This window comes from Paroedura picta, chromosome 12 (assembly GCF_049243985.1).
Source record: "Paroedura picta isolate Pp20150507F chromosome 12, Ppicta_v3.0, whole genome shotgun sequence".
Taxonomy (NCBI): domain Eukaryota; kingdom Metazoa; phylum Chordata; class Lepidosauria; order Squamata; family Gekkonidae; genus Paroedura; species Paroedura picta.
In genome coordinates, this window is record NC_135380.1 from 40,821,664 (window position 1) to 40,845,901 (window position 24,238).

At 45.9% G+C, this 24,238-nt stretch overlaps 1 protein-coding gene across 4 annotated transcripts in view; it reads right to left on the reverse strand.

Annotated features, from left to right (window-relative positions):
* COL27A1 (collagen type XXVII alpha 1 chain) overlaps window positions 1-24,238 on the reverse strand; it is a 356,512-nt gene that overhangs the window by 21,712 nt on the left and 310,562 nt on the right. For all 4 annotated transcript variants that reach the window (XM_077305314.1, XM_077305312.1, XM_077305313.1 and 1 more), the window contains 9 exons: window positions 21,018-21,074; window positions 19,881-19,934; window positions 16,986-17,039; window positions 15,543-15,596; window positions 14,481-14,534; window positions 14,000-14,107; window positions 10,246-10,353; window positions 6,787-6,894; window positions 868-921 (listed from right to left, as the gene is read on the reverse strand). In XM_077305314.1, the coding sequence (XP_077161429.1) occupies window positions 868-921; window positions 6,787-6,894; window positions 10,246-10,353; window positions 14,000-14,107; window positions 14,481-14,534; window positions 15,543-15,596; window positions 16,986-17,039; window positions 19,881-19,934; window positions 21,018-21,074 (651 nt within the window). The remainder of the gene's footprint in view (window positions 1-867; window positions 922-6,786; window positions 6,895-10,245; window positions 10,354-13,999; window positions 14,108-14,480; window positions 14,535-15,542; window positions 15,597-16,985; window positions 17,040-19,880; window positions 19,935-21,017; window positions 21,075-24,238) is intronic.

The following is a 24,238-nucleotide window of genomic DNA, read 5'->3' on the forward strand; positions in this document are numbered from 1 at the left end:
GGATGGAGGAAGGCTTTCACAAGCAAAGAGATTCAGATATTCTACCTGGAGATCTCCCAAAGTTACAAGTGATCTCCAGATCATGCAGATCATTTCTTCTGTGGATAATTGCTACTTTGTATGGAGGGCTTTATGATAGCTGAGATGAATGCTTCCTTGTTTTGCTCAGGCAAAGCAAACAAAAATGAAACTAACTTCTTATTTAACAAGCATTTTATTTTATGAGTGATGCTATGTACACTGTAAACGTGACTTCTGGAGGCATGGCAGGGAGACGTGGCCAGCTGGCATCACTTCTGGAGTTACTCGAAGCCTGGAGACTGTTTCCAGGGTTATTCCATGGTCAAAAGGATGAGAAAGGCTGGGTTGGCTCCATGCAGATCCAATAGGACAAAGGAAGCATAAGGCCCCCATAGATGAAGCACAGCAGAAAAAATCATGGCACTGAACTGACACTGGGCAAATGTATTGTTGTGGATGTAGAAGGTGCTTCTCAGTTCAAAGACTGAAATATAGCACTGTTTGTCAAGAAGGATATGGTCCTCTTCATGTGGGAGGCACAGGACAATGGCTCTCCTCTTTTAAAACATCTGAGTTAACAGTTGTGGGACACCGCCAAATTTAGGCAATGCTAATGCAGCTTCTTAGACAGTGCATCCTGGGTTTTGTACATTAATTTTTATGTCAAATGAAGATCTCGATTTTGAAATCACCTGTAAAATAATGGCAGTATTACGATGCAACGCTGGAGCATCAGCACTTGCTGCATACAGAGTATGGCTCAGTAGTGAGACATGCACCTTGTGCCTGGCCTCCTGGGTATGCTGGCTTGACTTGACATGGTATTTATACATGCAGTGACCTCACCTTTGGTCCAAACAGTCCGGCAATCCCTGGAAATCCTGATTCACCAAAATCTCCCTGTAAGTTAAAAAAAAAAAGGGGGGGGGTCATTTAAACCGGTCACGAAAGCACATCACAGCTCAGGCTACTTGCAAACCAAACCGAGTTGAACAGGAGGAGACGTTGTGAAAAGAGAGCTTTGAGCCATTTGCTTTCTGGTCCAATGGTGTTTTTGCAAACATGACAAGGTGCAAACAGGAAAGATCGCATGAAGGATGAATTGGGCACAGCCTGGGCCAGGAGTAGAGAGGCATTAGGGGGCAGGCAAGGGTGGGAACAGACTATGCTCATGCCTAGATATGTAGTTTTCCCACTGTACATAATGACATAAAGTCTTCATAGGGACTGTATTTTTAGATCAAGTTTAGATCATCTGCACTCGCTCTGCCAGGGGAACAATGTGGTACAAGACCAGATCTCTGAAGGGGTCCCTTAGGGCATCACATATGAACAGCTCTACAGATTCCTTCCTTCCTTCCTTCCTTCCTTCCTTCCTTCCTTCCTTCCTTCCTTCCTTCCTTCCTTCCTTCCTTCCTTCCTTCCTTCCTTCCTTCCTTCCTTCCTTCCTTCCTTCCTTCCTTCCTTCCTTCCTTCCTTCCTCTCCCCCATGCACCATCCAGCCTGTGCAGACAACCCCACACTCTATTTTGGGGTATGGAGTTCGCCTGATGTTCTAGCACAGCCTAAGGAGGGGCCCCTGATCTTCCCAGCTCTGGCCTCAACCAAAGACCTGGTGGAGGAGGTCCATTTTACAGGCCCAGTAGAACTCTCACAGCTCTGTCAGGGCCCTTGCTCTCCCAGGAGCTCCTTCCACCAGGTTGGGGCCAGAACCAAAAAGGCCCTGGCCCTAGTAAAAGGCAGAAACACTTCCCTTGGACCGGGGATCTCCAGCAGATTATTACCTGCAGAACAAAGGCCCTGCATAAGGGGGGGCATAAGGAGACAAGTGGTCCCTCAGATAGTTGGGGCCCAGGCCTCAGATGGCCTTAAAGGTTAAAACCAAAACCTTGATCTTGATCTGGGCTACACTGGCAAACAATGCAGCTGCTTCAGCACTGGTTGGATGTGGGCCCTCCAAGATGTAACTGGGAGGACCCTAGCACATGCACTCTGTACCAGCTGCAATTTCTGGGCCAAAGGGAGCAAGCAGGGGTGGAAGCAGAGCAGTTTTCCCATTTTACATCCTACATAAAGTCTTCTGGCATGCATTGTCATCTGCAGTCGCTCTGCCAGGGGAACAATTTGGTGCAAGACCAGATCTCTGAAGGGGTCCCTTAAGACAGGGGTAGTCAATCTGTGGCCCTCCAGATGTCCATGGACTACAATTCCCATGAGCCCCTGCCAGCAAATGCTGGCAGGGGCTCATGGGAATTGTAGTCCATGGACATCTGGAGGGCCACAGGTTGACTACCCCTGCCTTAAGACATCACCTAAACGGTTCTATGGATCAAAACAATCGTCCATCTAGTCCAGCATTCTGTTTTGGACATTGGCTAACCAGATATTCCCCATAAACAGAGACCAAACAGGGCACAGAGGCCAAAGTGTCTTCCTTACAAAGTCTAAACTGCACATGATGCATATACACCGCTCTGCCACAGGGACTGGCAGCCATATTGTAGTTCCAGTGGAAACTCAATTAAGAATGTCCTGGGGACCTGCTATCGGGAATTCACAGCTGCAATTTGGTTGTGATGGCCTGTGGCAGATTTCCATACCTTTTAACATGCTGTTTGCTTTACAGGAGTGACCAATGCTACATGCACAAATCGTATATGTACTGCGTGAAGAAGTTCTTCCCTTTTTTCCTACCCTGAATAGACTTCCCGTGAGCTTTGTTGGATGCTCTTGAGGTTTTGCAGAGGGGGGAAATGTTAGTTTTATTACGGTCATAGACCAGCATAAGATGATACAGAAACATCCATTAAAACCAGGCATTAAAACATCTTAAAAGATAACAATAGAAAATAGAAAAGGTAGATAAATGAAGCTGTCCAGATTCATTTAAAACAGACCATTCTAGTACGAATTCTGATCGCTGCTGCACAGAACTTGGCAACTCTATAAGTTGTGTGATTTTCTATATCTGCAAGCAGCAGAGAAATGTAAAATTCTCCTGAGCGCCCTGGGAATCTGCCTAGCAATGGAAGAATTAGACTAGTTCGAATCTCATTATAGAATCGACATTGAAAGATTCCATGGTTTCTACATGTCCAGAGGCACAGGTGCATTTCCTTTCAGTATAGGGTATTTTCCTATATCTTCCTTCTAATACCGCTGAAAGGAAGGCATCACAGAACAAGCTGCAAAAACCTGAACACTAATGTCATATCCACTGAGCCCGTAACCAGATGATCTCATCCTACTGGACTTCCTTTCCGATCCACAGGATGATAACAAAATCAGTGCCCTAAAGGAACAAGCACCCCTGTTCTTGCTGAACGTACCCTGGGCCTTGAACATCTGTTCATGGAAAAGGCAAGATTAGAATTGACGGTTGAAGGAGGATCATGACAAAAAATTCCGAGTGGAACACATCCTAACTTCTATAGCCACAAGACTCAATTTCCCATCTCCCGACCTTTTCGTAAGAAATGGGAAAGGCTCCTGGAACATTTGAGGAAAAGACCAAAACGACCCTCCGATGAGTCACAGAAATATCACTGATGTGAGGAAACAAACTATTTATGGCTGGGGCAGCCTCAGCTGTTCCGTATTCCAAAGAGGGCTGTTCAGGCTGGCTGTAAATGACTCCAAGGATGGGGTTTCCACCATTTGCGTTGCAGAAAACCTTAACATCCTTTGGCACTGGAGAAACTTTCCCTGCTATGCTCTTGAGACATAGTCTGGCAAGGCAGGACTTGTTTCGAATCTAAGATGCACAAGGAGTTTTCCAAGGATCCATAAATTTGAAAATGAAAGCAATGCCAATAATGCACACACACAGGAACACACAAAATGTTTTTAAAACATATTTTTAAAGACTCCTGGAAACTAAGTAGGTTTGTTGTTGTTGTTGTTAGTTGCGACCCATCGCGACCCCATGGACAATGATCCTCCAGGCCTTCCTGTCCTCTGCCATTCCCCGGAGTCCATTTAATTTTGCACCGACTGCTTCAGTGACTCCATCCAGCCACCTCATTCTCTGTCGTCCCCTTCTTCTTTTGCCCTCAATCGCTCCCAGCAGTAGGCTCCTCTCCAGGGAGTCCTTCCTTCTCATGAGGTGGCCAAAGTATTGGAGTTTCATCTTCAGGATCTGGCCTTCTAAGGAGCAGGCAGGGCTGATCTCCTCTAGGACTGACCGGTTTGTTCGCCTTGCAGTCCAAGGGACTCGCAAGAGTCTTCTCCAGCACCAGAGTTCAAAAGCCTCAATTCTTTGACGCTTGGCCTTTCTTATGGTTCAACTTTCACAGTCATACATTGAAACTGGGAATACCATAGCCTTGCCTAGACGCACTTTTGTTGGCAGGGTGATGTCTCTGCTTTTTGTAACCCACTCTGAACTGGGTTACAAACTTCAAAATGAGGAAAAAGCTCTGTCAAAGAATATCTATCAAATATTTGGAAGCTCGGATGACTCCCCTGAGTCAATTGTGTTCTGATTTATTTATATCCTGTGTTTCCCTTCACAAAAGGGTGCTTAAAGCCGATTATAATCAGCATAAACCTAAAACAGAGAGCAAAATCCTGGGCAGAATGCACAAGGTAGAATCACATGGCCAGACTTCAAGCATGTAAAAACTGCAGTTTATATCCAGTTACCCTGGATGGCCAACAAACAGAGCACAGAAGTAAAGCCCTTCCCCTGATTTTGCATTCCAGCACTTGAATTATAGAATCATAGAGTTGGAAGGGACCTAATGGATCATCTAATCCAACCGCCTGCACTATGCAGGACACTCACAACCCTATCGCTCATCCACTGTAACCTGCCACCCCCTTGAGCCTTCATGGAATCAGCTTCTCTGTCAGATGGCTATCCAGCCTCTGTTTAAAAATGTCCAAAGATGGAAAACCTACTACCTCCCAAGGAAGCCTGTTCCACTGAGAAACCACTCCGTCAAGAACTTCTTCCGGGTGTTTAGACGGAATTTCTTTTGCATTAATTTCATCTCATTGGTTCTGGTCCGTCCCTCCGGGGCAAGAGAGAACAATTCTGCTCCATCATCTACATGGAAGCCTTTTAAATACTTGAAGATGGTTATCAGATCCCCTCTCATTTGTCTCCTCTCCAAGCTAAACAGACCAAGTTCCCCATCTTTGTTGCCCTCCACTGGACACGCTCCAGTTTTTCTACATCCCTCTTCAACTGGGGTGCCCAAAACTGAACACAGGACTCCAAGTGAGGCTGAACCAGAGCAGAGTAAAGCTGTACCATTACCTCCCATGATCTGGACACGATACTCCGTTTGATACAGCCCAAAATCCCATTTGCCTTTTTAGCCACCAAGTCACACTGCTGACTCATGTTCAATGTATGGTCTACTAGGACTCCGAGGTCCTTTTCGCCAAGACAAGTCTCCCCCATCCTATATTGGTGTATATGGTTTTCCCTACCTAAATGCAGAACTTTATATCTGTCCCTATTGAATTTTATTATATTCAGTTTAGCCCACTTCTCGAGCCTATCAAGATCATCCTGTATTTTGATTCTGTCTTCTGTGGTGTTTGCTACCCCTCCCAGTTTAGTATCATCTGCAAATTTAATAATGTGATATTCAGAGTATCTGTATGAGGAAGTTCCTTTCAGTCAACATGGCCAATAGCTATTGATGTACCTTTTCTCAATAAATCTGTCTAATTGCCTTATAAAGCAATTGATGTTAGATGGCTATTAGCCATGGTAATAACAGTTGATAGAATTTAGATTCAGAAGACACAATAGAATTACTTCTTAATTATCTTGTGTAATAATTCATTGTGAAAAAAAACGTAGAGATGGACGCTAAATTAGTTTGTCTTTAGAAGACAACTAGACAGATTCATGGAGGGTATGTCTTTCAGCCACACTAATAAACAGAATCTTTCCAGTCAGAGGCAGTAACCTTCTGAATATCAAAGTTGGGAGGGTAACAACAGAGGGAGGTCTTGGTCTCCATATTCTGTCTGTACACTGTACAGGTACGTCTAATTGTCCACTGCATGAAATAGAATGTTGGACTCGGTGTTGTGAATGAAGCATTTTTGTTTGTTTGGAATGGTTTTTAAGATGCGTTTTTATTACAAACATTTTAAATCTGTGAGCTGGAGGCTCTTATGAGGTCAGAAAGACAGGGTATAAATTCTGTAAATAAATTACTCTTTTGTTATTCGTATCTTTGATTTCTTCCCCCTAACAGCCTTTGGCTCAATGCAATATATTTACTGACCGGCTGACTAAATAAATAAGAAAACAGTAAATTTCCTGTCACCTAATTCCCAAGATCCCCAAGCTGGAAACTGAAGAAGAGTTGGTTTTTATACTCCACTTTTCACTACCCAAAGGAGTCTATAAGTGGCTTATAATTGCCTTGCCTTCCTCTCCCCACAACAGACACCCCATGAGGTAGGTGAGGCTAAGAGAGCTCTGAGAGAACTGTTACTAGCCCAAGGTTAGCTAGCAGGCCTCATGTGTTTCAAAATGTCTCACAATCTCCTTCCCTTCATCTTCCCACAACAGACACCCTGTGACTGGCCCAAGATCACCCAGCTGGTTGCATGTAGAGGAGGAGGTGGGGAATCGTCCTGCTCTCCAGATTCAAGACTGTCATTCTACACCAAGCTGGCAGTAAACAGAGGAACTTTTAAGAAGCTGTATCATGGACCTGATTCCCAAGTGAGCTCCTTGGAGAAGGGATGAAATAAAAACAAAAAAACATATTTTTTAAAGACCTGCCCACTTACTGGCTGTCCTTTTGGTCCAGGCTCTCCAGGCCTTCCGGGGAGCCCCATTCCACCTGGTGGCCCCCGCTTCCCCAACAGGCCTGCCTGCCCAGGTAATCCACTTTCTCCCTAAAAGAAATAAAACAGCATCAATATAATTCCAATGAACATGCAATGGGGTCTGCCTTCTCCGTTCTACCCCTCAAGTTGGACTCCGTTCTCATGAGTAAGTAGCTACGGGTCTGCTTGAAGGAGGGACTTGGATGGAGGGTGGGTGGTTAGGAAGGAAAGAACGTGATGCAGGAATGTCTGGAAAAGCAACTCAAAAATGCTGCTGAGTGGCCAATGGAAAAGCAAACAAAATGGCGACCTCGACTCTTTGCAGCCCCTGAACGTTTCCTGGCCCTCTTTCAAAGATGGATGTTTTGGAGGGTAGAGTGATTGACATCCTACCCCAATGAGTTAAACCAAAATTTCCAGCAATTTCTTGACCTGGATCTGGCAAACCAACCTGTGCCCTCCCCTCACCGGTGGCCAATAGAAATGTGGATGTGAGGAGTCCAAACTGAAACTTAAGGTGCCTAGATAAACACAGGATAGCAATCTCAAGGTTTACACAGTGTCCCCCCTACGAAGCCAGTTGCCTCACTCTGTTTCTGCTGAATGGATCCAGGTAGGGATGGGTTAGCTCATTTTCTTCCCTCCTTGTTCTATCTTAGCTAAGGGAGGGAGCCCCTTCCCTGTGCCCAGGCGAGTCAGTATTATGTTGGGGGGGGGGGCGGCCTTCCTGAGAATGGACCAACTGAGGTGAATTCGTAGCAGAAGCAAAACATGAAGCTGGGAGTTTCCAGACTGCAGCTCCATCTCGTAGCCGATACAGCTGAGACACTTAGGAGAAGACAACCTGAACAATTCTTACTCACAGCAGTTCTTAACAAGATGGATTTGGGTGCTTGGTTTATTGGCCTGCTGGCCTTTTAGAAATCTTTTTGTTAAGTTGCCATCTCTTTTTCCTTTCTTTCTTTTTCTTTTTTTTCTTTCTTTTTTTTCTTTTCCTTTTTGTCTTATTGACCGTTTCCGCACTGGGAACTCCACTGCCCCAGCTCCCGTGCAGGAGCACAGATCGGGGGTGGATGAGGTACACTGGGCCAAATGCTCCCCCAGGTGGGTGCAGGAAGAGGTGGGGCAACCTGCCATGGCTAAAACTTCAGCCTGCAGCCTGGTATGAAACCTCCAGTGCGTAAACGGTCACTGTGATGTTGCTTTCATTCTATTAATGAGTTGACCTTCATTGCAACTTTGCTTTGCAAAGCACCTCCGGAGTCATTGGTAGAAAATTGTGATCCTAATTTTTTAAAGTAGAGACTGCATCAAGAAAAGAGGTTCAGTTGGAGCATAAACATGTGCCCCAAAACATGGAAGGCTGTCATGCGGTCTTTAATCATCAAGCTGCAGTCCCATGCACAATCTGTAGGGGGCAGCGACTGACAACAGAAGACTGCAGTATTAATGAAAGATAATTGAATCCATGCTCAGCCAGCCCCTGCATTTGCCTGGCCTATTTGGAAGCGCACGACTTCTCTACAGAGGTCAAAAACAAACAAACAAACAAACTCATGCAGCCTATTTATTACGGAGTCTACATTTGGCCTGCAAACTGCAAACTCTCAGGACACGACCTCTCCAAACTCTGGAGATCTTATGGGAGGAGGGAAAGGGGTCGGATGCAGTGGGATTCTCCCCAGGGCCTGCAGTGCCAACCTCACAATGAACAGAGGATATTTTGATATGATTAAACTGAAATGCTGTCGGGCTCTATGGACTTAACTGTATAATTGCAACCACGGCCTGCATCTTGGTTCAAATGGCAGCCATTGCAACATAGAAGTACAGCAATGAGCTGCCGATGCAGGATCTAGATTCCCTGGTATGCGCAAGTTAAATGTGCAAAGAGGCCCTGATTTCATGGGCCTCTTCCCATGGACAAGATGACCCAGGTAAACCCTTACCTACTTGCATCCAAAAGACAAGGCCAGCCTTTCTCAACATTTTGACCATTGAGAAACCCCTGAAACATTCTTCAGGCTTTGAGAAACTCCAGAAGTGACAAGATCGTGCAGAATATGATTGGGAAGCACAGTTGTGGACACGCCTACATGGGGCCCCTCCCCTTCCCGGTCCCTTCCAGACTCATCATTGGTCATTATGAGAGGGGTGGGCAGGCTGACATATAGCTTTAACAAATTTAAAAAATATCTTAAAAATTAATTAACTCCCACCATTTAGGAATCCCATCCAGGGCTGTCAAGAGACCCCAGGTTTTCAGAAAACCCTGGTTGAGAAAGCCTGGATTAGGCTGTCCCATACTCCCTCTTTCCTACACGTCTGCATTAAGGTCATTAAGATAGGCAATTAGTCATTCCTCCCCCCCCCATTCTAATACCTTGGCCGTATTCACATACACCAGCCTTTTTCAACCTTTTGACCACAGAGGAGCTCCTGAAATCATTTTTCAGGCTTCAAGGAGCCCCAGAAGTGAGGTCAGCTGGCGACACCTCCTTAGCATGGCCCCAGAACTGTCATGTCACCATCACTGCCCATATTAACAGGCAACCCCAAGGAGGATTGAGTAGGGGGTAGATCAGAGGCGGTTTAAAGATGGGCAGAGGTTCCACAGCCTTTCAGGCACAGAAACCACAAGAGAATTCGCTCATGGGGGTACGGAAAGCAATGGAAGTGGCTCGTAGCCAAGTCTGTTAGGGCAGGAGGCCATGGCTGTGGAGAACATCAAGGGGAACGAGGGGTGCCTCTCTGAAATCCAGAAGAGTTGCAGATCAGTGTGTTTGGGGGAAATGGAAGAAGGGGGGAGGGCAGAACCTAAGGAACTCTAACGGTGTAATCATGAAAACATCAAACATAATTCACGATTCTAAGGAGACCCACTTAGGATTGCCCTGTAAATTACTCAACAGGGTTACAAAATGAGAGTCCAGTAGCACCTTTAAGACCAACAAAGATTTATTCAAGGCATGAGCTTTCGAGTGCAAGCACTCGAATAAATCTTTGTCGGTCTTAAAGGTGCTACTGGACTCTCATATTGTTGTGCTTCTCCAGACCAACATGGCTACCCACTTGAAACAACAGGGTTAAAATTTGTTAAAATTGTATCTATCATTAAAGCTTCTTAAATGGTCTGAACATGAGGTATGAAGTCTTCATAATGAACTGGACGAAAACCATCTGAAATGGAGAAGCTAGCACAATAACTGTTTGTGTGTGCGCATGTGTGTTTTCTCTTGTGACCAGGACCACGGCTCTGCCTGCTGCGCTTCCAAATTAAGCACTCTTTCCAAAAACAACACAGGCTACGATTCAAGCACATCCAACAGAGATGCTCTTGCGTGCTCAGCAGGTCTCTGGAGTCATTCCAGACCCTGGCACTTGACAAGGCTTGCATTATCATGGGGGGGGGGGACTGACCTTGAATCCTGGGGGACCCTGAGCTCCTGGGAGACCAAGCACGCCGGGAGTCCCTCTTTTCCCAGACATTCCTGGAGTGCCTTCCTCCCCGTCGTCACCTTGTTCTCCCTAATGACAAAGAGGGAAAACTTTTCATTCAGATATTGGGGGTTATTTCAGTACAGTTTTGCAGTAACGTGTGACCGTCATTAGTGCAAATGCGCCCTGAGATGTCAGAAGGCCCAGTTATATCTGCAAATGGAACTTTCACCTCTGACGAATGATTCAAGGTGTGTTTCCCCACTGCACACCTGATTCCCCATTCCACAGAATTCTGCCGGCTGATCCTAACAGCAAGGCAGAACAGATGGTTTTGCTTGGCACAACAGCAAAATGTACATTAAAAAAGAAATTAACAGGTTTTCTCACAAAGCTCCCTTTCAAATTGCTGGCCTTCTAGTCCACATTGAGGAAAAGGAAAAAGGCCACAAAAGTCCAAGCATGGGAGTTTCACACAGATTCTTGTTCTTGGAAAAGAGGAACAGAATTCTGTCTCCTGGGAAAGGAGGCAAGGTCAGGCTGCAAAATACTGGACAGATGCTCCTAAAGAGACTTGGAATGACTTCTGTATCTACGAATGAACTGGAAGCAGCTCCTGGGCTGAAAAGGCAGAAGAAAGAATTCATTTCAAGAGACCCCCACCCCCTCAGAGAAACAGAACAGAGCTCTTCCACCAGGCATTTGGTTGGGGCCCCCGATATATATACCTCTCCCCTGGAGAAGCCAAGGCACTATGATTGTTCTAGTTCACCCATATGAACTATGTTTGATTGAATTTAAATGTTTAAAATGTTAACAATTGTTTATAATTCATTTATTGTACTGTTTCATCTTGAAAGCCGCCCCAAGCCGGCAATGCCAGGAAGGGCAGGATGTAAATCAAAGAATAAATAAAATAAAATGCAGCCTGAAAGCTAACAGCAGTAGACCAAACAAACACCCTCCTGCCTCTTCCAAGAACGGGAAGTCACAGTAAGATTTCCTGTATTCTTCAGAAGAAAGAGGAGGACATACAATAAAATGAATAATAAATAAATAAGTGTTTTGTGACATGACTAAGTAGGAATCCTTATGGTGGCCCAATTGCTCTTTCCACACAAGTTCAATAATGCACTTCCAATGGACTTTAGAGGTCAATTTTCCTGTTTCACAACATGTGCAGAATGCACCATAGTGGACAGACAGAAACAAAACAGCAAAATCCTTTGCGGCATCCTCTTCAATATCAAGGGGGGTTGGACCAGATGGCCTGTGTGGCCTCTTCTAAGATTCTAGAATTCTTATTCTGGATGCTCTAGGCCAGGGGTAGTCAAACTGCAGCCCTCCAGATGTCCATGGACTACAATTCCCAGGAGCCCCTGCCAGCGAATGCTGGCAGGGGGCTCATGGGGATTGTAGTCCATGGACATCTGGAGGGCCACAGTTTGACTACCCCTGCTCTAGGCTGATCCTGCATTGAGAAGTGGGTTGGATTAGATGGCCTGTGTGGGCCCTTCCAACTCTGTGCTTCTATGATTCTTATCCTGGGTACTTTAGGCCAGGGGTAGTCAACCTGTGGTCCTCCAGATGTTCATGGACTAGGTGGCCTGTGTGGCCCCTTCCAAGTGTAGGATTCTATGATTGTTATCCTGGGTGCTTTAGACTGGTCCCGCATTGAACAGAGGGTTGGAGTAGATGGCCTGTATGACCCCTTCCAACTCTAGGATTCTTATCCTGGATGCTCTAGGCTGATCCTGCATTGAGCTGGGTGTTGGACTAGATGGCTTGTACGGTCCCTTCCAACTCTATAGTTGTATGATTCTGTTCGTACAGCGGCTGACAACTGCCTCTAGGAAGCCCATAAGCTGGCTGGCTGCAATGGCATTTTCCCGGCAATTGAGAGAAAGGGGCTTCCCTGCCTCTGGTCCCAGGGGAGCTGATGTCCATCATGACTAGTAGGCACACTGACTAGTAGATTGGCCCTTCTTTCCATGAATCTGGCCTCTTTTCCAGCCTTCCAAGTTTGGACATCACGACATCTTGGGGCAGCGAGGTCCACAATTTAGCTACATGATGTGGGGGAAAGTACTTTGTTTTGCATCTCCTGAATTTTCCACCCTTTGGTTTCCAGAGGATGACCTCAGGTTCTGGTATTAGGAGAGAAAAAGAATAGCCTTTCCCGGTCCATTCTCTCTGCACTGTGCATGACTTTATAAATCCCCCCCCCTTTTAACCCCACATCCAGCTGCTTCTGAGGCAGCTGCACTGGTTACCAGTTGAATACCAGATGAAGTTCAAGGTTCTGGTCTTAACCTTTAAGGCCATACGTGGTCTGGGCCCAGTGTACTTGAGGAATTGCCTCTCTCCTTAAGCCCCCCCATCCCCTGCTCTTCACTCTGTGGGTACAAATAGATGGGTGATCCCTGGCCCACAGGAAGTTCACCCTGCTGGAATTGATTCAGTTCCGCAGGGCCTGTAAAATGGAGCTCTTCCGCCAGGCTTTTGGTTAAGGCCCAGGCTAATAAAAGATCTTATCACTCCTCCGTTATCTCCTATATGCAACATCAATCCTGGGGCTCCAGCAAACTAAGGGGGGAATTGGGTGGGGGTGGAGGGGCATTGGGGTTGAGGCTTATGCAGACTTTTGTACTTTGACTGTATGTTTCAAATGTTGTGAGCTGCCATGAGATGGCAGGTCCAGGAACAGCAGCATATAAGTAGGATAAAAGCTACTAGAAGGATTGCCGCTAGCAGATTTAATATACATATAAATAGTACTTAGAATCAGAATCACACAGAGCTGGAAGAAGCCACTAAGGGCCATCCAGTCCAGCCCCCCACCTTCTTGGGGACGTGAAAACACACCTTCCTGAGAGCTGGTCCTCCAGTCTCCTCCTCAAACTTCCCAATGAAGGAGACTCCGCCACGCTCTGAGGCACCTCATTCCATCTATGAACAGTCCTCACCTTCAGCAAACGCTTTCTCATACTGAAATGGAACCTCCTTACCTCTAACTGTACTAGCACTAGTAGCACCATTACTGGGCCATCTCCCCATCCTCTCAGAGAAGGCAGAGTTTGTATAAAGAATAATAGAATCATAGAATAACTGAGTTGGAAGGTACCTCATGGGTCATCTAGTCCAGGGGTAATCAACCTGTGGTCCTCCAGATGTTCATGGACTACAATTCCCATGAGCCCCTGTCACCAAGTGCTGGCAGGGGCTCATGGGAATTGTAGCCCATGAACATCTGGAGGACCACAGGTTGACTACCCCTGATCTAGTCCAACCCCCTGCACTATGCAGGACACTCACACCCTATTGCTCATCCACTGTAACCTGCCACCCCCTTGAGCTTTCACGGAATCAGCCAATCCGTCAGATGGCTATCCAGCTTCTGTTTAAAAATTTCCAAAGATGGCGAACCGACCACCTCCCGAGAAAGCCTGTTCCACTGAGAAACCGCTCTGTCAGGAACTTCTGGATGTTTAGACGGAATTTCTTTTGAATTAATTTCATCCCATTGATTCTGTTCTGTCCCATCAGGGCAAGAGAGAACAACTCTGCTCCATCGTCTACATGGCAGCCTTTTAAATACTTGAAGATGGTTATCAAATCCCCTCTCAGTCGCCTCCTCTCCAGGCTAAACAGACCAAGCTCCCCCAACCTTTCTTCATACATCTTGAACTCCAAACCCCTCACCATCTTTGCTGACACTACAAACGTTTGTGCTTACCTTGAGCCCAGCGCCACCATCTCTCCCAGGTATGCCATCAGCTCCAGAGGGGCCCTCTTGACCTTGCCTTCCAACTACTCCTCTGGGACCCGGTAACCCAACAAGACCCTGAGAACACAAAGGCACCCCATGGGACTGAAGGTCTTGAACATGTGAGACACAAAAACAGGTTTAAGCAAGTCCCCCGGGTGGCCGATCTGCTTCCCAAGTGAGGGGAAAGTAGCCCCACTGGGACCACATGCACTGTCTGGCCAGGCCTGATGTGGAGTCAGGCCACATCTGCCTACTGAAGTCCAAGAGGGTCCCTTCCCCTCTGCCGAGGATGCCTGAGGGCTAAAATAAAAAAATGGGCATAGGGTGCTCCCGATTAAACCCCACCCCCTAGCTGACTGCTGGCCACGTAGTTCCACCAAGATCCATGCCACTGAACCAAGTCAGGAAGAAATTAAAGGGAAAGCTGACAATGAATGTTGTTACCTACCGGTGACCCTCTGCTGCCTGAGGTGCCCCGCAGCCCTGGCTTTCCTTTCTGGCCCTTCAAAGTAAAAATAAAAACAGGTCACGACAGTCCCGGGAACCAGTTGGCTGTCTACCTCCATTCCCAAACTCCCAGACAGTTGCAGCTCCACCACATCTGATGAACTTGTATGCTGCTTTATTACATCAGGGCTGGCTCCAGGTTTTGGGGTACCTTGGGCAAGATCGTCTTCATTGACTCTCCCCACATTAATTGTACAGCCCCTTGTGCAAATACAACTTTCTGAACAAGGAGTTTAAAAAAGGGGGGATGGGAAAAAATAAAAAGAATAAGAAAGGGAAGAGGAAGAAGAAGAGGTGGGTTTTTGCATCCCACTTTGGTGTAGCCAGTTTGGTGTAGTGGTTAGGAGTGCGCACTTCTAATCTGGCAAGCCGTGTTTCTGCGCTCCCCCACATGCAGCCAGCTGGGTGACCTTGGGCTCGCCACAGCACTGATAAAGCTGTTCTGACCGGGCAGTGATATCAGGGCTCTCTCAGCCTCACCCACCCCACAGGGTGTCTGTTGTGGGGAGAGGAAAGGGAAGGCGACTGTAAGCCGCTTTGAGCCTCCTTTGGGTAGGGAAAAGCGGCATATAAGAACCAACTCTTCTTCTTCTTCTTTTACTACCTGAAGCAATCTCAAAGCAACTTCCCTTCCTATGAGGTAGGTGAGGCTGAGAGAGCTGGAAGAGAACTGTGACTGGCCCAAGGTCACCCAGCAGGCCTCATATATCTCAAAGTGACTTTTCATTGTCTACTTTTCTTCTCCTCACAACAGACACCCTATGAGATAGGCGAGGCTGAGAGTTTCTTACAGAGGAGTGGGGAATCAAACCTGGTTCTCCAGATTAGAGGCCGCGGCTCTTAACCACTGCACCAAGTTGGTTTTCCTCTATAGCCTTACTTGTTTTTGTTTATCTTGGGACAAGTTATTTTAAACCATCCTGAACTCCTATTTTTAGGAGTTTCAAAGATTTATCAGTAACTGTTACAACCAGGAGGGTCTGGTCAACTACCCTTTACCTACCTGTTGGCCCTTGGATCCCTTTGGCCCTGGTCGGCCTGGTGGTCCCGGATGTCCCTTAAAGAGAAGAAGCAGAAACCATCTTCTTTAATACCCTGCTGGCGGATGTCTTTCACACAGTACAAGGAACTCTTCACCCTGTCTCTGATAACATCAGCCGTATGGAACTGCTTTAGTAAGAGAGCTGTTTTGGATCAGCAGCCCAAGCAGGAGATGAAAGGTCACTGAGCGAACCCCAGGTGGGAAGTGACTGGATTTTGTGGTCCCACAATTTAGACACGAGAATCCCTCATTTTACATTTGATTTCTCCCTTGTGTCAATCAAAATGTTACAGGATTTAAAAAAAAACGCATAAAGGAACAAAGCAAGAATACAAAAAAGTGGGCCCCCCAACAACCCTCATGAGGGACAGGATATTAAAAAGAAAAAATAAAATGTTTCTTTGTACTTCCCAAATTGTAGAGGGAGCTTTTCAAGGGGACAACACATCTCCTTTCATTGTCCAGGGCCTAGCCTGCACACAATAGATAATGCACTTTCAATGCACTTTAGAAGTAGATTTTCCTGTTCTGCACAGGAAGATCCAGCTGCCAAAGCACATTGAAAGTGCATTATCCTATGTGTGCAGACTAGGCCCAGGAGAGATGACTGAAACAATGCATAGAGATCTATGCTCTAGGCAAAGTTTAATAGAACCTAACTCTCCTGGGTAGAATTGCCAGCTCTGGGTTGGAAAATAACTGGACACTTTGGGGGTGGAGCCAGGAGTGGGCAGGATTTGGAGGAGTGGACCTCAATGGAGTATATAGTATGGAGCCCACCCTCCAAAGCAGCCATTCTCCACAGGGGAACTGATCTCTGTTGCCTGGAGATGAGCTGTAAAACTGGGGGATCCCCAGGTCCCACCTGGGGACTGGCATCCCTACAACCGGGATCTAAAAAGGAGACCAGAATCGGTGCTGCAGTTCCCGCTGCTACCTCTATGACCTCCTTAGCCTGCATCTTTGTATAAAGACATTTTGCATGGAGCGTTTGGTTTGCTCTGGAAGAGGAGTTTTTTGCTTAAAGAAACCAAGTTTCTAGTCCTTGGCATAAATAAAGAGCACCTCTTGTGGAAGGTTCAGAAACCAAAACCTTACATTCAGTTTATTGTCACTGAAGTGTCAGCTGATGGGTTCGAGGGAAATGAGCAAAATTAAAGCCACCAGTCTAAATCAGAATCAGGCACCATTGCCATTTCCTTATTTAAAATACATACTGGGAAGAACCCATCATTGATCTCTCAGCTCCACCCCTATCTTGCTTTGTTGGCGGACGTACAAATAAGCAACAACAGCAACAAGAGGAATTCATTGCATCCTGGTTCAATCATCTGTTATGGTACGTGTCATATTGAAACAAGAAAACCACTTCAAAAAGGAAGAGGTGGGGGGGAAATTTCTTACAGGCAACCCTTGCTGTCCAGGTTTTCCTCTCTCTCCATCCAGGCCTTCCTGACCCTACAAACGAGAGGAAGGAGCAGAGTCAATTTTTACCATGAGACACTTTCACCTTATTTTGCCCTCCCTCCAAGGAGCTCCAGGCAGCAACCGTAGCTCTCCCTTCCTCCATATGATTCCCCACAACAGGGCTGAGAGATAGGTTAGACTGACACCACAAGGTCTCCCAGTGGGTTTCACTCCTGGGTGAGAAGAGATCTGAATCCGGAGGACACACCCCACCCCACCCCACTCCTTTACTGTGACCACTGTACAGGGACAAAGAAGAATAAACTTTAATATCATTAGCAATGCAATGTAAGCTTTCTCAGATGACATAAACATTTAGAAATGTATGAACTAGTCTAGTAACAAGGAAGGACCTATCTTGGCAACCTTAAGCATGAAAAACCTGGTCTGTCTGTTTTAAGATGAGCTTGCTGTAGCTGTTCCACCAAACACCATGTAGGTTACCATATTAAAATAACACTAAATAGAATCCCACACGCACCCCTGCAGAAAAACCCCTTCAAAAATGTACTAAAGGACTTGAATGAAGCCCCCAGTGTTTTTTAAATGCTGGACTTAGTCCACATTTCACCTTATTTCCTCATCCCATAGAATAATGGCTTCCCCCCTTGCCCAATTCCAAATCTCCAGCAATGTGGGCTGGTCTCACTCGCCCTGTTCCTCTTTGACTGCACGAACTTCCAAGTTTTGCTTTCTTTCCTTGCTATATGCATTTGGAATATACAAATGCTGCATTTAGTTCCCTGTAGCCTGGTGCCAGATGAAAGGAACTGGGCTACAAACTGAGGGATAAATAGCAACATTTTAGAGCACAGGGAATTAAGATTGCTCTTTGAAGAGCTGGGTGGAAATCAGTCATCTTGAATCCACTGAGCTGACCACTGTTAGGTGTCCAACACACAACCCTTTATGGCTTGTTTGCAGAAATGGTCAGCTGATGGCGAGAAAAGCCCAGTTTATTTGCTGTGTATCAGGGCCCCTCTCATTACTATTCTTAGCCTGCAGAAAGTGAATGGATCTGAAATGTAAAGCTTGGGCTCACATCCATATAAAGTAGGGGTAGTCAACTTGTGGTCCTCCATATATCCGTGGACTACAAGTCCCATGAGCCCCTGGCAGGGGCTCATGGGAATTGTAGTCCACGGACATCTGGAGGACCACAGGTTGACTACCCCTGATATAAAGTATCTCTTTGAATGACTGCATGGATAGGTCTACAAACACAGTGCAATGAGATGCAGTGAGATAACTGAGCCTGAAGTGGTAGAATGGTCTGTAACCCTTCAACTTGCAGGGGGTGGGGGGAGAGGGGAATCATATCCCCCTACTACTGGCCAAGGAGGAACTGGGGAAGATCCTGCTTGTCAGAGGCAGCTGAAGAATATCTTGCTGAGTTTTCTCTCTTCTCTGCACACAAGTCAGAGAAAGTCCTTCTTTTTCCAATATTCTGCCTGGCTCTAGGCCCAAGATTTGTCTGTTTCCCCTCTATCAGTGTCTTCTGCTAGTGGGTGAAGACATTTTTGTTTGGCTTGGTACACCCCAGATAACTGTTACTGCCCTTCTACCATGCTTCTACTGCCATGCTACTGCCCTTCTACCATGTGTTTTTGCTGACTTACTAGCCACTTTTATAATTCTGAAACCTCAAGGAAGTTACCTGCAGGGACAAGGAATCACTACATCTTCTAGAGCAGTCCATTAACCCAAGTGATAAGATGGCCTATCCATTACCTATCCATGACTATCATTCGGACATTCTTTTCGATCTAATTCTAGTAGAGATGTAAAGGAATTTTGCTACCAAGTTAGAAACAAGTGGGTCTTTATTCCTTATTTAACTATAGTGTCACTAGACAGAAAGAAAGAATTTAACTAGAGTGTCACTGTTATGTGATGATAAAGATGAATAGTGTAGTGGGATAGTAAGGGTAGGATTATATATTTTCGGATGCTTTTATAAAAAGGACAATATAGTAAGATATGTGAAATTGTCTCAGGCCAGGCATTATCACAGGGGCATACACTTGGCTCCAGCGGACGACTGAGAAACCTGCCCTCGAGGGAGGCTGAGGGGAATGAGTTAAAAGGTGCTCTTGAGAAGGCCCAATGGTATTTTGCTATTGGGATTTTTGTGAGATACGGAGCTGGAGTATTTCCTGACCATCCTTTCAGAGTGCTATAGATTCTAGGAAGAATTGTGAATTCCTCTTGAGAATCTATATCAAAAAGACGTCGCCATACGACAGCTTTGGCTGTTTTAAGGCCAAGTTCTATTAGATGGTTCGGATCGAGGCCCGGAGTTTGGATTTTTTCAATGATTTTACTATTCCATGGGAATTTCAGGATTAGTCCCTTCGGATGGAGGTAAATTTTTAACCAGTAATTGATGGTTGTCAGCCAGGCACGGGTTTCTACCTTCAGAAGGCCAGATTCTTGGAGTAGAATGGGCTTTGATACTAGTATAATATAAACCTAAACATAAATGAATATATAAATATATATAAATATATAATTTTGAACGGTGTTTTTAATGGTCCAGATATTTCTCTGTGCACTGCCATGTGAGCTCTGATCACATGGAAAAGCAGCCTAAAATGTTTACAATAAATAAACAACCACAACTCATGCCTATCTGGCCCCAGGAATACAATTCACAAGATCCCGCTCCCCCAACCCACATGGCCACAAAATTCCAGCAGAAACCTGCACCACATGGCCTGTGATTTTGGGACAGAACGCCTGTCAGCCCAGCATCATGGAACACTACAGAGAGGAAAGAAACTGTTCCCAAGATGGTTAATTTCCTAACCAGGCATTTGGAGTAGGACTCACAGGATAACCAGGGTCTCCTGGCTCTCCACGATCACCTCTGTCACCAGCTGGACCCTAAAAAGAAGGCACAAGACACTCTGTGAGACACACAGAAATCATATAGCTCAAAGGTATGCTGCATGCTCTGCTTCCTTTGGAGTTCAGGTTAGCTCTCACCAGGAATACTGCTATCTCATTCATGCCCCCATTTGGTTGCTTTTAAGAACCTGCTCCTCAAAGAGGCCCAGTTACTCCGTCTCCTTCTGAATAGGAGTTAAATTCCTCTTTTCTAGAGAGCTGTGGTTTAGAAGAGAAGTGCCAGCTGCAGCAGGTGTGTCAGGGAGAAGAGCAAACCCCAAGAATTCAGGTTTGAAATCAGGGCACCTTCATTTTCCCCACTCCCAACGCAGGCTCAATGAAGGAGGTCATCTCTCCTACAGAAGCAAGAGGTCTCTGCTCTCCCAAAGCAAAAACTTGAGTTCTGGCAAAGGTTCTTCTTGAGATAACAAAGAGCATGGGGTTTTGGGATCTGACTTGTAAGCCACATAGATCCAAGCTGACATAACAGGAGGTAAGAAATGAACAGATGTGATAAATAAAAACCAGCTCTGTACTGCGTCAGGGGATATTCACTCTGTTTTTATACTGTATCACATATCTTAAGGTTGTTCATGAAGCTTTTAATATATATATATTCTGCAGGGCCTGCAAAGTGAAGCTCTTCTGCCAGGCATTTGGTTGAGGCTAGGTAGCAGCCCCTAGGATTATTGATCAGATCCCACCCCCTCCTAAGGCCCTATTGAATTGCAGTGCTAGACTGTGGTGGGGCCTAATTTCATCTTTCAGCCAGGTTTATTCCATCTTGTGCTATCAGTTATTATTTCATCCACACTGATGGATGCCCAGAACAGGGGAGTTGGTTATATTAGATTGCCACCATCTGTTATTTGTTATATGTTGCAAATTGTTTTAACTGTTTTATGGGGTTTTTAAATTGTACGGATTCTGCTATTTGTTAACCGCTGCAAGCCAGTTAATGGGAGCGTTGGTATAAAAATTGAATTAATAATAATAATTATTATATATACATAAATATATATGGTTAAGGCTTGATCCTGTGAACTTTTTTATCATGCAATCAATTAATTCAGGGCTTACTCTGTCTCCAGGTGGTCCAGGAGGCCCCTCGGTCTTCCCGTCATCCCCTTGTTCTCCCTGCAAATAAAAACACTACAACTGAAACAAGGCAGGCCTAACAAAGCAAGGAGTTTAGCTGAGAGCAAAACACAAACCCCTGCTGGCAGAGCTTGAATGTGCTGCTTAAAGAATAAAAGAGTTTTGTTTATAAGAGAAACAATTACGTATAGAGAGAGAGAGAGATTGAGACCTAGCTATCTAGCTAGCAGCAGTCATTCTCTTCAGCTGCTGTTCTGAAGCTGGGAGGAGGCATACTAAAAAACCAGCAAGTCTCGCACTGAGCCAATCAGGGCACTGGAGGAGATAATTCGAAAATCATCAGGAAGTTCTAACTATGCCAAATATACATCTCCTCCAGTGCCCCCTGCAGGACAGTCTTTGTATTTTGCTCAATTATGCACACTGCAGAGCTTGCAGATTCCAACACTCCCACACAACTGGTTAGACTTTTCCACGTTCACTATGGTTGGACACAGACCGAATCACAGCAGAATAACAAGAAGAGCTGGTTCTTATATGCCGCTTTTCTCTACCCAAAGGAGCCTCAAAGTGGCTTACAGTCGCCTTTCCTTTCCTCTCCCCACAACAGACACCCTGTGAGGAAGGTGAGGCTGAAAGAGCTCTGATATCACTGAAGAAGAGTTGGTTCTTATATGCCACTTTTCTCTACCCGAAGGAGTCTCAAAACCGCTTACAATCGCCTTCCCTTTCCTCTCCCCACAACAGATACCCTGTGAGGTGGGTGAGGCTGAGAGAGCCCTGATATTATAGCTTGGTCAGAATATCTTTCTCAGTGCCATGGCGAGCCCAAGGTCACCCAGCTGGCTGCATGTGGGGGAGTGTGGAATCAAACCCGGCTCGCCAGACTAGAAGTCCGCACTCCTAACCACTACGCCAAGCTGGCTCGTGAAAGACAAAGTACAATATTTTAAAGCCATACAATGTGAAAGGAACTACAATTGTATTATATTATGCCACCAACCCTCATTAAATTAAATAATAGATAAAACTATATACTCTGTGCTGCTTCTTGAATGCTTCATGAATGTATTAAACAGGTAAGCGTGGCCATTTCATCTCATGACTCAGAACTGGGTCCAAACTACACTTTATATATCCTAAGATTGCCATGGAAACAGTAGGAATTCCAGCTGTGAGTTTCTCATGGAAACCCAATCAGAAACAACAACATGTGCAGCCCCTTCCCCTACTGGGCAAATAACTTTCCTCACGGTCTATCCTACCCTCACACTGTGGTCCCAATCCAAATCAGGCTCCAGCAGCCCTTCCGAATTTTGTCCCTTGCACCAGGAGCCCTACTAGAAAGCCTTTTGATTATTATATCATAGATGTAGTGTAGAGTCCGACCCAATCATTCTGAGAAGGGAGGAACAGTTGGCTGGTGTCACTGTTTTAGCAACAAGGATCTGTGTCGCAATAAGAAGGTTCCAAATCAGAGGGGAAAATATATTCCCGACAGGACCAAGAATAGTATTTAGCAAATCAAACAGCAACTTTCTTCTCAAGGATTCCTGATTGGCAGAACATTCCTGCTGCACATTTTGGAAAGCTGCTTTGGAAAGAAGCATCCCCAGCAGCGGCATTTATACATTTTACTAATGTATAATATGGTATAAGATAACAGTAATACCTAACAGATTTGACGCCGGTTAACACATGGGGAAGATACTGGCCTTTTAAGAAATAATTATCTCCAAATAAAATCTAGGACATTTATGTTAAACACCTGGTTTGGCCTTCTGTAAGGCTGTCAGTCAGCCAAACATTTTTCATTATTTAACTATATAAAACACAAGACAGATGGAGATGAGTAGCCATGTTAGTCGGTCCTTAGCAGCAGAAAAGAGAGAGTCCAGGAGCTGCTTAAAGGAGCTCACTTCTTCAGTGTCTGAGGTGAAAAGAGCAAGAGTCCAGAGCACCTTAGGGACTGACAAAGTTTGTGGCAGGGGAAGAGATTTCGTGAGTTATGGCTCACTTTTTCACTTCCTGTCCTGTTACGCATTCTTATCCATGGTTCCTCTATATATTTGTAAAACAGCCTGGGAGGTGGAATGTGTCCGGCTGTCCAAGTTGGAATAGGGCAAATCAGGGTGCAGCCAGCAAAGCTAGCTGCACCCTGATTGGCTCTGCCCCTGTAGCTCCCGCCCTCTGTCCCTGGATTCTAGCCTCTTTGCTCTCAGACACCTCAGTGCCTGAAGCCAGCAGCAGGTAAGGAAAGAGGGCCCTGGGCACAAGGTCATGGTGGAGGGCCTGTTAACGAGGGCCTCCTGGCCTGCTGACTGCCTGCTAACGAGCTGGCCAGCCCCTGTCCACCCCACTTGATCTGGCTGCGAGCTGTGGCCCAAAACTACCTTAAGCTGCCTGGCTGGGGGCCAGGGGAGGGGACCCTTTCAAGGCCCGTTCTTAGGAATGGGCTTTGAAGCTAGTTTTGTATAAAGCACACGGTTTTGAAAATGCACTTTTCAAAGAACTGCTGTAAGAGTAGTCCATGGACATCTGGAGTAAGTCATTTTTTTGTTTCATTTGTTCTCGGCCTCCCATTATTAAGATGACTATGGCTGTACTTTCTAATCAGAAAATATTGGAACAATGGGAATGAAATCTTAATTGTACAACCAAGCTTTATAAAAAGGATACACATAGGCCATTCACAACCTGGAGCACAGTTCCCATCCCAGTGTTTTTTAGAGTTGGGCGCTTCAGCCACCGAAGTAGCCATTTCAGCCTGAAGCAGCCAGTGCCGCGGCATGGGGGAGAGGCGCAGCACCAACGCCACCAACGCCACCCCCCCCTGAGCTGCGGCACTGGCTGCTTCAGGGTGGAACGGCCGCATCGCCAGCCGAAGCACCCAACCCTAGTTTCCAAAGCGAATATAAAACAGGATGGACTAAATCTTCACCAATCATTCTAACCGGATAATGTCCCACTAGAGAGACCGCTGGTACGGCACGTTATCAGGCAGATTCATCAATCCAATACCTGGTAGACACCCTCCTGTTTTGCCTCGTGTCAGTTTCTCTGCGCAAAAGTTAAAAATAAACGGTGGAGTAAAAAGCCAAAAAAGTAAACAGGCAACCAGAAACGGAAAATGCCACAGCCAAGGGAAGGCCTCTTCTAACTGGCATCCGTCCCTGCGAGGGAAGCATCAGTTTGTAATTTTG